The 12,749-nt window shown below is 36.6% G+C and overlaps 1 protein-coding gene across 1 annotated transcript; it reads left to right on the plus strand.

Moving 5' to 3' along the window:
- Positions 1 to 3,107: 3,107 nt before the first annotated feature.
- LOC149175517 (uncharacterized) lies at positions 3,108 to 3,792 on the plus strand. Its single transcript, XM_089422863.1, has one exon. The coding sequence runs from the start codon at positions 3,259 to 3,261 to the stop codon at positions 3,742 to 3,744; it is 486 nt and encodes a 161-aa protein (XP_089278989.1). The 5' UTR covers positions 3,108 to 3,258; the 3' UTR covers positions 3,745 to 3,792.
- Positions 3,793 to 12,749: the final 8,957 nt, after the last annotated feature.

The following is a 12,749-nucleotide window of genomic DNA, read 5'->3' on the forward strand; positions in this document are numbered from 1 at the left end:
ATTGCAGGATTTTTATGAAATTGTGATTGCGGGATTAAAGTAAAGACGTGGCATGTGGGGACTGCCAAACATCTATTGTAATTTGGACCCTATTCCAAATGAACATGTCTTTTGAGTATTGGTGAACTTGAAGAGATAGAGGAAGCAAAATATCGGGAAGCCAAAGGTTGAGTGAGAGAAAAAGGAAGCGAAAGGTCAAGCGATCGAAAGATCGAGAAGTCGAAAGGTTGAGAAGCGAAAGGTCTAATAGACGATAGAGAAATAAAATAAGCCGAAGATCGAGTGAGAAAGAAGCTAGCTGTAGGTCCAACAAGACAGAAGGAAGCCGAAGGTCTAGTAAGATAGAAGGAAGCCAAAGGTCTAGCAGGACAGAAGGAAGCCGAAGGTCTAGCAGGACAGAACGAAGTTGTAGGTCCAGCAGGACAGAAGGAAGTTGAAGGTCTAGTAGGACAAAAGGAAACCGAAGGTCTAGGAGGACAGAAGGAAGCCGAAGGTCCAGCAGGATAGAAGGAAGCCGAAGGTCCAGCAGGATAGAAGGAAGCCAAAGGCCACAACAAGAAGAAGGAAGCTGAAAGGTCCAGCGGAAGAAGAAGGAAGCTGAAGGTCAAGTGAGCGCAAAGGAAACCGAACAGCTAGTGGAAGACGAAGATTTGTTTGACCTCGAACTAGCCAAGTAAGATTTCATCAGTCATCAGTTGAAGGGAGCAATAGACAACACCAGCGTTGAAGTATTTGTGAGTTTGTTCCTTGGAGGTAAGATATCGCAACAATCACTCCTAAAACAGTTACTGCGACAATAAGAACAAAGGCTTGAAAACAGAGAATTTCTTTTGTGCATACATTGAGGCTTAGCGCATATATCTTGTTGGAAAGCTTCAACAAATCTTGGAAACATTATTGGAGATCATGATGCCTATTTGAAATCATCATGAGGTAAGTTTGCAGACTCCGTTTGGGCAATATGAAGAGTTGCGAAGACTCCTCGATACGAAGACAGGCTATCATTGATGTAGCAGTGAAGGTGTAGATATACAAAATTCAGTGAAGAAGATGTTGGGAGTAGAGAATTACTACCAAACATATCTAGACAATATATAGTAGAGGGTTGGAGCCCTTGGGGATGGTGCCCCAGAATTGGAAGTATTCGTGTCCTTGGAGTTGGTGCTGCTAAATCCAAGGTTGGTGCCTTGACAAGACAGTGTTGGCATCCTAGAGGTTGGAGCCTCACAAAAAGTCCAAGTTGGTGTTTGGCGAAATGTTGGAACCTTATATATATATATATATATATATATATATATATTGTATCTGATTTATTTTAAAGATTGTATTAATAAAAACATTTATTCCTATTGTTCATTTTGTTTTCTAAATATAAATGATTTAACTGAAGAAAAATAGCAATTGAAAAGACATACTGATTCACCCCCTCTCAGTATTTCCAACAAATGGATAGGTTGTTCCTTATGTACTATGTTGGAAGATTATAAGTGGCTCGTCTTGGAGGGTCGGCTTCCCTTTCGTGATTCCACGTCTCTTGGCACACGTGAACACCTAGCAGAGTATGGGTATCTAAAGAATCATTTGTTCTTTTTCTAATCTGTTAACATCAAAGCGTCTACAAGGCGATGTCTTTAGCCGTAGTTTATTGTGGAAATGGTGTATGGTTTTGTTGTTGGTGAATTGTTTACAAGTGGACTCTTGGTTTTTTGCTCTGCAATGATTGTACTCGGAATCTTGGATTTCTATGAGAACCTTGGAATTGAATATAAACATTTTTGAAATATAAATACAAATGTTAGTGATTTACAAAAAATAAATAAAAATAAAAAACCTGCATCGATCCATCTTAATTATGAATCTACAAGTATTAAGAGAAATCCAAATTTTTAAAATAAGAACCTTTACTCAAATTTTACACTCTAAAAATAATTTGCAACTTAAATATTTTTGGCACTCTAATTTTTTTATAAATGTAGAATTTATAATAGATCTATATTGAATATAATTTAAAAACTAAATTATGTTATAGATATCAATGTGATATTCTAAATTAAATATAAAAAAGTTATAAAAAGGTTATAATTTAAAATAAATTACAAGAATTCAAAAAAACATATTTGAAACAAATTTATTAATATGAAAATATATACCCAAAAAAAACTTCATTTTTCAATCCAATGTTCTCAATATAGAAATATTGTATTTGTTAAAATAAATTATACAAATTCAAACAAATATTTAAGAACAATTGATATCCCTTAATATAAAAAATATAAATCTATAATAATGGGACTTCACTTCTCAATTCAATATAAAATAGAGGCATCTTAATGCATTGGTATGTGTATTTCTTATTTATTTTTTTCACCTAGAAATGTAGCTTCTACTTTGATATATGCATAAGCCCTATTCTAATTGAAACAATATAATCCTCATGAGACTAATGATAATGATTTCCACGGACTCGAAACAAAATATCCTTTTTTAATTCACATGCTAGACACTACGCTTTACCTAACTTACATTCATTTATATTTATATTAAGATTACTGTCAAAGGAATTGTTCGTTGGAGAACAAATGGGTCCATTCAACTCACGATTTTTATTTTATTCAACCTGTGAGACACTATGCTTTGCATATCTCACTTTCAGATAGGTATTAACTGTCAAGAATTGCTTCGTGGAGGACATTGCTAAGAATTGTTACGTACCTTCAATATCCCTTTTTATTCGAACTTACGCTCAACTAACGGTCATATTCCCTTGTGAACTTGGGGTCAACTAACCGTTCTTTTAAGACATGAGGGCCACAATTTCCACACACTTTCCATGGAATGCTGTTTAAAAATAACATCTTCCGAGTACTCTTTTTGGCAAACGTTTGATGTTTGATTAATATAAAAGTACTCCCCTGAAGGAGTACGGTTTTTTATGATAAAATTGCCGCTCGTAGGGTTGGGTCTTGAATATGAATGGTAGGCCGAGACCAGTTGTTGAAACATGAGCGGTGGATAGAGATGACGTCGCAGCATGAGTGGTGGATAAATCATGGATAGCGATCAGAAATTGTTTTAAATTTAAAATGCGCACTAATATCTATGAGCTAACCCTAGCCCCGTTTCTTTCTCTCTTCCTCTATAAATATCAACCTCTGATACCAAACCCTAGACGAGCTAGATAGCATAATCCCAAAACCTAGACGAGCTGGATAGCATTCTCCTCTTGCCAATCCATTTTGCTTTCAGTAACAAGAAACAATGGCGGTCACGTGGAGCAACAGTAGACTGATTGCTGCTGTATTGATATTGATGTGCTGTTGCTGTTGGATTCAGCTGTGCGAGTCGGAAGAAACGGCTTACGAAGAACTGGAGAAACATGGGTTCCCCGTGGGACTTCTGCCCACCAATGTGAAGAAATACAAACTGCATCACCTCGATGGTAAGTTCAAAGTGCACCTCTATTCCGCCTGCGATTTCACCGTCGATTCCTATCATCTCTACTACGAGAAGAAAATCAAGGGCAAGATCCACACTGATATCATCAAGGACCTCGAGGGCGTTACTGTCAAGGTGGAGGACTACGATTTAAGCATCGAAAGAGTGGTCCGCGATGGCGACTACTTGAATTTCTACGCAGGATCGCATACTGCTTCTTTCCCTATTACTAACTTCGATGAAAGCCCACAATGTGGCTGTGGCTTTGATTGCCCTGAAGACCCGGCTCAGCTCGTTCAATCAGCCTAGGTTTCTCCAGGCGATATAGATCAGTCAATAAAATTGTTGTTTTTTTCAGATCTGGCAGAACTCCTATGGAATGAAGTGAACAGGGGTGCATTTTTCTTTGTTGCTGTGTCTTTTTGGAGTTATAGCTACGCAGTGGATGTCCTCTACCAGCGTGATTAGAGGAAGCTCTAAATTAAGAGCAAATAAGTACTTGTCTACTGTATCATCTGAGATTTATAACGCTTGCCATGGCTTATCGTCAAATTTTGTGATCTGACTATTTTCTTAATCATTCTGGTTTGATAAACACGAATGTAGGTTTTCGTTTTTCCACAAATGAGCCACATTAAAAGTAAATACATCAGAGCGTCGTTAGAAAGTATTAATGCATTATTAGTAGCAGCAAATATTATACTAATGCATCAATACTAGCAGCAAATGTTATGCTAACAGAACTATGGGTTCCTTTGATCACTCACTAAATGATAAGAGAATGAGAGAGTGGTAGTTACTGACAACATTAGAATTTATGGCCGTCATTTGTTTCTGAAACCTGAGTACTGAGATTTAATAAACTATTTCCTCCTACTCAACTTCCATTTACAATTAAAAACAATGGTTGTTATCTGCAGTTATGCCTATTTAAAATGAAATATTTAATCTCACAGATCTCAATGCCAACCAATACGAAGAAAATGATCCCCGGAGTATATTGCCTCTGTTTCTTTATGGTTTTTATTATTTTCTTGATTATAATTTGGATTTCTAGATGGTGGAATTAAAATTTGAAGGCCCCACATACATACATATATGTATAATTGAGTGAAAAGATCGAAATTGTGATTAATTTTAAATAACTTCCCAAACACATGCTCCATCAAATTTGGATATGAACTTTTCCTTTAGCTTCAGTAATTTGCTTTTCCCATCTTAATAAAGAAGCCTGGGATATGGACTTCTCTTTTAAAACTCATTGACTTTTAGCAATTTGTTTTTTCCATCTAAAGAAGACTAAAACGTATATGTTAGTAAACATGAAAAAGTTCATTATTTTTCTTTTTTTCTTTTTAAATTAAAGTTTTGTATTACTCAAAGAGAAACATAGTTTTTCTAAATTGCTTTTTTATGAGTCTCCTACTCCTCAAAACACTTAGAATGACTGAACCAGGATTGAAAAATCCCCATACAAGCCCAAATACAAAGGTTTATATACACAACTATGCATCCTTGCCAACATGGATTCCATTAACCCACAACACATTACATAAACAACATATATATCAATTAAAACAAATCCCACATATACACCATAACCAACTCCAAAAAAAGAAAACAAGTATGTTCAGATAGGAAAACAATAATATAAAAGCCAAGATCATTATAAAAAACATGAGCCCTACTAATGAGGCCAAAGTCAAACACATAAGCCACTCAACTACAAAGCCACCCTAATCGTTGTATGAACAAGAGATTGTTGCACGAACCCTCGCACTTGAGCTTGAACGGTCCATCAGATGGCCACTATCCCATTCACAAGCAATATGAACTTCAACATGTGCTAGGCAGGAGTCAATGTCAATCTTATCGAGGAAGAAGTGTTGGTTTCTAAGCATCCTTTTAATGTCTTCTATGGTGGCAAAGGCATCATATCACTCCACTTTCTTATCTTTCAAGAGAAAACCCAACATAGTCTTCATTTACCATTGCAGAGCCACATAATTCAAGTATTGTTTCTTCCTACCCTTGTAGCATGGTTACATGTCCTTCATGATTTCAAAGTCAAAATTGGATTGTCTTTCAACACCTTCTTGAGTCTCAAGCTTTCAAATTTCCTTCTTAATATATGGTGGGATAACATTGAAGTAGGTGGCAGCCAAGGCATGAGTGAAGAGTCACTCTCCTATCTACCCCTACGAAGCACTGTCACAACCCCCCACCCTGTCTACACCACATTCTCTATGTCAACAATATAGCTGAGACCCAGGCAACACACATGGAGCAACTACTATTAATTCCTCTTCATGCAAAGAAATAAGAGAAAATTCAGACCCACTTTCTATAGGACTAGGACACCAACCCACTATATCATCCTTGAAACTCAATACACAAATATTGAACTCGACATAGGCCCTAACGTGTGTAACTGAGGACACACCAACATCTACAAAGGACTCACACCTGAACAACATTAAACAGAAGAACAAACACAGATGGAATATAAAGCTGAGATGTAAGCAACAAAAATACTCAACCCTCAAGGGCCTTACCAGACTCACTATAGACATCGTACAAAGACACCAGAAATCATTAACTCAAACAATACTCGCCTATCAAAACTTTGAATATTTCGCGCAGCCCCAAAAAAGAAGACACATATAGATTGGAAAACCACCCCAAGCCCTATCAATAGCATGAGGCTAGAGCTCCAGACACAGTGACATAAACCCTAATCCCTCAAACCCCTATGTAATACTGCAAATAAATAAAATAATTGAAAAAAGTAAGAAAACAATCTGAATTTCCATGTTGCGAGAGAAAATTGATGCCCGCGTTATCCCAAAAAAATTTCAGATTCCCAGTGACAATTCATACAGTAGGACACCTAGGGATCTTCCTTGCTTCCTCCACCACCCTTGCAAGCCAGTACATTCAACTCTTACTGCTAGAATTATAGACTTAAGCCCTAATGCGATGCTCTTCACTAACACATCCAAATAAGGATGCATGTAGCACGGGACCGAGGACCATCCCTCGCCTCCACTTGAACCACAACCAACAGAGCCCAAACCTGCCATAAGACCTATATTAATAACAATATAGGTCTACCATGGCATGCATCGATAGAGTTGGAAATTGTTGTTTGTAAATATGAAAATGTAATTATAAGTAATTCTCTAGACGTAATCTATAAAAAGTGTTAAAAAAATAAAAATATTTGAAATTATAAGAAACATGTTAAGATAGAAAAGTAGAGATTATTGTACACCAAAAATTTATTTAGCTCTCCGCTTTATTTAAATAATAATATAAATATTATTATATTTGTCTCCAGATAGGAAGACTATCATGGACACTGAATCCTTCAATTGATCAAATATCTCAACTAGGAAGCTAATTAGTTAAAGAGAATGTCTCAAATCATTTAGGCCTCAATGACCTCCTACAAATTAGTAACTGACTCTAAGTAGAGAACCATGTCGATATAACAATCTCAACAAATAAATATGATCACACATACATAATAAAACTAAGAATTATATACTAGAACACTCGCCCTTAAATACCATTTGTATTAGTCTTCAATTGTTAAGGTCTTCAACTACATCTTTGTAGCACAATCCCCACTACAAATTGAAGAACCTCTTGTTTAGAAAAGTCTACCTCTAGTTCAACTTGGTGCTTTTACTTTGTACTGTGATCACACATATTACTAGATTGTTAATGTACAAGTAAAGTTACAACCGTCCACCAAAATGTATGTGTACCTAACCATTACAACTATTGATCTACTAGGATGTCATTCATTTACATGGCCCATTAAACTTCTTGATGAAGTCTCAATGAATGTCAAATTTCACCTCTAAGAGTCTAAAATCAATATGGTCCACTCAAGTGTATCCAACCAACACATGGTGCCATGGTGGAGAAATCCCAAGTGAAGATAAAAACATCTCATGAAAATGGTTGTGGAAGAATTATTGCAGTGGAGGATATTGGTTGGAGCAGCAACAATGGAGATTGGATGATGGCCGAAAGTAAAAGTTAAAATTTGTGAGTGTCTTGGAATAGACTCCATACCATATGATAATTTGAACCACACAATGTGATTGTAGGAAGCTTATGCATCATGTGTTTATTTTATGTAGTATTCCTTCAAAAGTTTGTGCGTGGTATGAATATGACATGGAGTGTGGTTATGCTGATGCAGGAGAATCCCACATAATTTTGATTTTATTTTTATATGTAGAACAATTTATATGATAATGAGATCCTAGACAATTATTAAGGTATTACAGACTCATGTGCATGGATTTGCCTATGTTACTTTGTGCAATGGATCAATAAGATTGCGAAATACATAGACAATGAAGCAATTAAAGAACACAATAGACAAACACACATAAACACAACAAGTTTAATAAGGATTTCACCCAACACTCCTAGGCTACGTCTCCTGGTCCAGTCTTCACTAGTGACCTCTCTATTATGTCTTCAGAAGCAGAGTTTTTACAAAAGTGAGCTCAATTTGAGTCTCACACAACAGATACAAAACAACAAGGCTTTACTTAGATCCCCTAAGTCTTTATGAGTACACAAACTCTCCTCACTGACTCTCTGTATTTGTTTGCTCTCTGTCTCAGCATTACTTGTCTCTACCTTCTATCTTCTATGGCTTTAAAGCTAATTGGCATTGTCTGTTTGTTTCCTCTTCTTGTGCTCTTTGGCTCCCAGCCTCTATCCGCTCGAATCCCCACTCTGAGCATTAGTAATCATTGCATAACATCTTCAGGGAAGGTGGCCACCTGTTCTACAACGAAAGGGACCATCAGGCCTTTGAAATCCCCAAAAGCAACGTTTTCTATTTACACAAAGAAACACTCTAAAACACAGGAAATATCCACCAAAACATTGTTCATTAGACTTCAGATATTCATAAATCTGCACTATATTATTTTTAGGTCCGCCTTTATATCGTGAACGCATCTCTACCTTTGATCTGAGGGATCTTGATCCAATAGCTGAGATTCATTTAGGGCATTGAAGGCATACAGAGATTACCCACCTGAAAAGGCGGTTGTCTCACGCCACGTATTTTTAGTGGATGGGATCAGGTGGAGCCCTGTCAAAACCAATTACCGCCTACGGCCCACTCGAAATCCTGCTTGTTTCGCGGTTTCCCTTTGTCTTTGGAAAATGCATTAAAAATCCCCATAAAATGAATTTAGATGGACTTGAAATATTATATATTTGCATTCATAAACCCTTTCGGGTCTCATTTCATCACATCAACACATTTCCTTGGTATTTCATTTATTTAATGAAAAACACAAATACAAAATAAAATGTCGTTTTCCAGATCTCGAAATATATGAAATGTCACCTATTTCTCCATCGGGTCTCGCTATTGTGAGTTAGGTCTATATCAGTCCCACTCCATTGTAATGGTTCGATGAAATGTTGTGATGCGATTGATCACAATCACATATCTCACATACCCCCGGGCCGTTTGTAAGCGCTCCTATGTGGTTTGCCAACGCGATATTGCGATTCAACTTGGGCCATCGATTTGTGTGGTTGATCGACAGTCCTCATTGACCTTGCTGATCACTATCGCATATTCCATGTGGTCTTCGCTGATAGCCTCCGCTTGCCACCGCCGATTACGATTTTTCGATTGGATTTGGACCATTGATCAGCCAGATCCGACGACTCCTGTGCATTGCTCCGTTGACCTCCAATATGCTTCATTTCACTGTTTTCTTTATGTCTTTTCCTCCCGATAGTGTTATTTGAATTTTCTAAAAGTTCTTCTCATGTGATAGTTTGGATATTTAGAAGACTTAGAGTTTTCTAGGATCCATTTAGATCACACCTTCCCACTTAAAAAGGTTTTGGACCACCAAAAGTTGGTTTTTAAGCATCAATCAAGTGAGGATACAACTTCCTCACTTGTCTAATCTCTATCCATCTTGCACTGCTTAGTTTTGAACCTTTGAGTCTGATTTTGAGGTACTCAACATCCCCTCTACGCATAGTTCTCACCTTCCTGTCTAGAACTGTATCTTCCTACAACTCATTGAGATATTCAGGCAATAGATCATCAATAGAAGGCAACTAACTTTGCTCTTCAAGATCTTCAATCAATGAAGGTTCAAATAGTCTCAAGTTCTTTGCATTAACAACTGAATAGTTGTGCATGTAAGCTGGCAAATCCAGGTGAAAATCGTTCTCACCAATTTTCTCAATTATCTTGAAAGGCCCATAACTTATTGGCTTCATCTTTTTACCTTCACCTTGCATTCTGTCTTTGCTAATGTACAGCCAGACTTGATCACCAACTTGGAAGCTATACTCAATTCGATGCTTATCATGCCTTGCCTTGTACTTGGCCTAGCTTCTTTCCAGTTATTCCTGCACTGCCTGGTGAATTTCTTGGATCTGTTCAATGAACTTGGTTGCTTTGTCCACATCACTATGTCCATCAACTGCTATGTCTTTATTAAAGACAAAAGCAAAGGGAGACCTTGGCATAAAACCAAAATAAGTCAGAAAAGGAGATCTCTGTGTAGAAGAGTGTTTAGTGCGGTTGTAAGCATGTTGCACATAACACAAATGTTCATCCAAAGCTTGGGATGCTTGTTGCAATAACCCCTGAGAAACTTGATCACTGTCCTATTGACCACCTCTATTTGGCCATCTATTTGTGGATGAAAGGCTATGCTCTTCTTCAGTTTGGTGTCCATCAATTCCCACAGACTTGACCAAAACTTCCCAACAAATTGGGAATCTCGATCAGATACAATGAAAGTGGGTAACCCAAAATGAACCCACACATACTGAAAGATCAACTTCGGTGTTTGTTTAGCTATAATATACTTGTTACAAGGGATTATAATACACATTTTACTGAAGCTGTCTACAATAACATATAAGTAGTCATGAACTTTTCTAGATTTTGGCAATACCCCAACAAAGTCCATGGAAACACTTTCCCAAGGATGAGAAGGAACTGGAAGTGGAGTGTACAAGCCTAATTTTCTATTACTGGGCTTGCTTTTAGCACACATGGTACACGCTTTAATATATCTAGAAACTGTTTCATGCATTCTTGGCCAATAACAGAACCTTTGCAGTTGTGCAACTATTTTACCTACACCAAAATGACTTGATATTAGACAAGTATGTGCTTCTCAGATTGTGTTAACTCTTTCAATTTGAGGAATTCATAATTTTCCCGAATGATATAAGAGTTGGTCCTTAACATGATAATCCAATTCTTCTACTTGTTTGCCATGTCTTAAAGTTGCATATACATCTTTAAATTCTACATCTTGAGCATATTTTTCAATGTAGCTTTCATGCAATATTGAGTTATGCTTAAGTATAGTAGATGCATTTATGATTGGTCTTGATAATATATTTGCAACTTTAATGTGTATGCCCTTCTTATATTTGATGACAAGATGAAACTGTTGTAGAAAACCCATCCACCTATAGTATCTTGGTTACTGCAATTTAGTTTGTGAGTGCAAATATTGAAGTGGTTGACGATCTATATGTATAATTGTTTCATTGCCCAATAGATAATGTTTCCGCTTTTTCACACTCTGCACTAATTCATACAATTCTTTATCATATGTGGGATAATTAACTACTGTAGAATTAAATGTCTCAGAATGATAACATATGGGTTTACCATGTTGCATCAACACTGCTCCCATGGCATAGTCACCAGCATCTGTTTCAATCTCAAATGGTCTTTGAAGATCTGGCAATGCTAGTATTGGTGCTATAGTAATTTTTTATTTTAAGATGTCGAAGGCTTTCCGCTGTTTGCCTCCCCACTGAGACACCTTGTTCAATCCTGTCAAAGCATGTGAGGAAGCTATAATCAAGGAAAAGTTAGCAATAAACTTTCTCCAATATTGTGATGCTCCTAGGAAACTCCTAACTTCTGTAACAAATTTGTTTTTAGGCCAGTTCACAATGACTTCGACCTTAGTGGGATCTATCTTCAATTCACCACCCCCTACAATATGACCCAAATAATTTAAAGATGTTTTGCAAAATTCACATTTTGATAGCTTAACATAGAGATTTTCTCTTTTCGAAACATCTAGAGTCTGCTTTACATGCTTTAAATGTTCTTTCCATGTTTTACTGAAAATAAGAATGTCATCTAAGTATACAATTACAAAATCATCAATAAAAGGTTGGAGTAGATCATTCATAACTCTCATAAAAGTGGCAGGATCATTAGTTAAGCCAAAAGGCATAACTAGCCATTCATACAGCCCCTGCTTTGTTTTGAAAGCAGTCTTCCATGCATCTTGTTCTGCAACTCTGACCTAATGGTAGCCACTATGCAAGTCCAACTGGAATGGTAAACAACTTCTTTCAACTGATCTAATAGATCATCTATGCAAGGAATAGGATAACGATTCTTGATCATTATTTTATTCAGTGTTCTGTAATCAATGCGCATCCTTCATGAACCATCTTTCTTTCTCACCAACACAATTTCAGATCCACATGGTGATGTGCTTGGCCTTATGAACCTTTTATCGAGCAACTCCTGTACCTTCTTCTTGATCTCTTCATTCTCCAAACCGTATAACCTGTACATTCTGATGTTAGGCAATGGAGCATCTTATTGCAAATGAATATCATGTACTATTTCCTTTTTGGGTGGCAGACCTTTAGGTTCTTGGAAATAGGATATCATATTCTAAAACAACTTTTTCCAAATTGGCTTTCTTTTTAGCATCACAACCCTCAAATACATTGGTTTTATCAGGGTTCTTTTCCTTTACAACCATTAGTAAAAATTGTTTGCATGAATTTACAAGTCTTTTCATCTGCCTTGAGTTAATGATAGTGTAGTTATTTTTGAGCTGATGAGCTCTTACAATATATTCTATTCCATCTTTTGTGAGTTCATACTTATTTTTAGTTCTATATAAAATGGCTTTTCTATCATACAAGTAAGGACTTCCTAAAACAATACCACATATATTCAAGGGAACTATATCTAACTCAACCTCATCTACAAATGTTGACCCAAAAGCAAACCTAAGTTTACATTGTCTAGTCACTTGTAGCTTTGCTTTATCACATACCCAACCTAATGGATATGGCTTCTTGTGAAGTGTTTTTAGTAATCCCAACTTCTTTACAATTGCTTCAGAAATCAAGTTTACTTGTGAACCACTATCAAATAAAGTATCAATCTTTTGGTGCTTGGAAATAACTCTAATATGGAAAAGCTCATGTCTTTTCCTCTCATTTTCTTCATTATCAATAGA

This window comes from Pinus tabuliformis, chromosome 4_1 (genome assembly GCF_031772625.1).
Source record: "Pinus tabuliformis cultivar Carrire ecotype Pingquan chromosome 4_1, CPIR1, whole genome shotgun sequence".
In the NCBI taxonomy this organism is placed as follows: Eukaryota; Viridiplantae; Streptophyta; class Pinopsida; order Pinales; family Pinaceae; genus Pinus; species Pinus tabuliformis.

Excerpts from the sequence above, each read along its gene's own strand:
- LOC149175517 (XM_089422863.1), top strand. The coding sequence starts at position 3,259 with ATGGCGGTCACGTGGAGCAACAGTAGACTGATTGCTGCTGTATTGATA.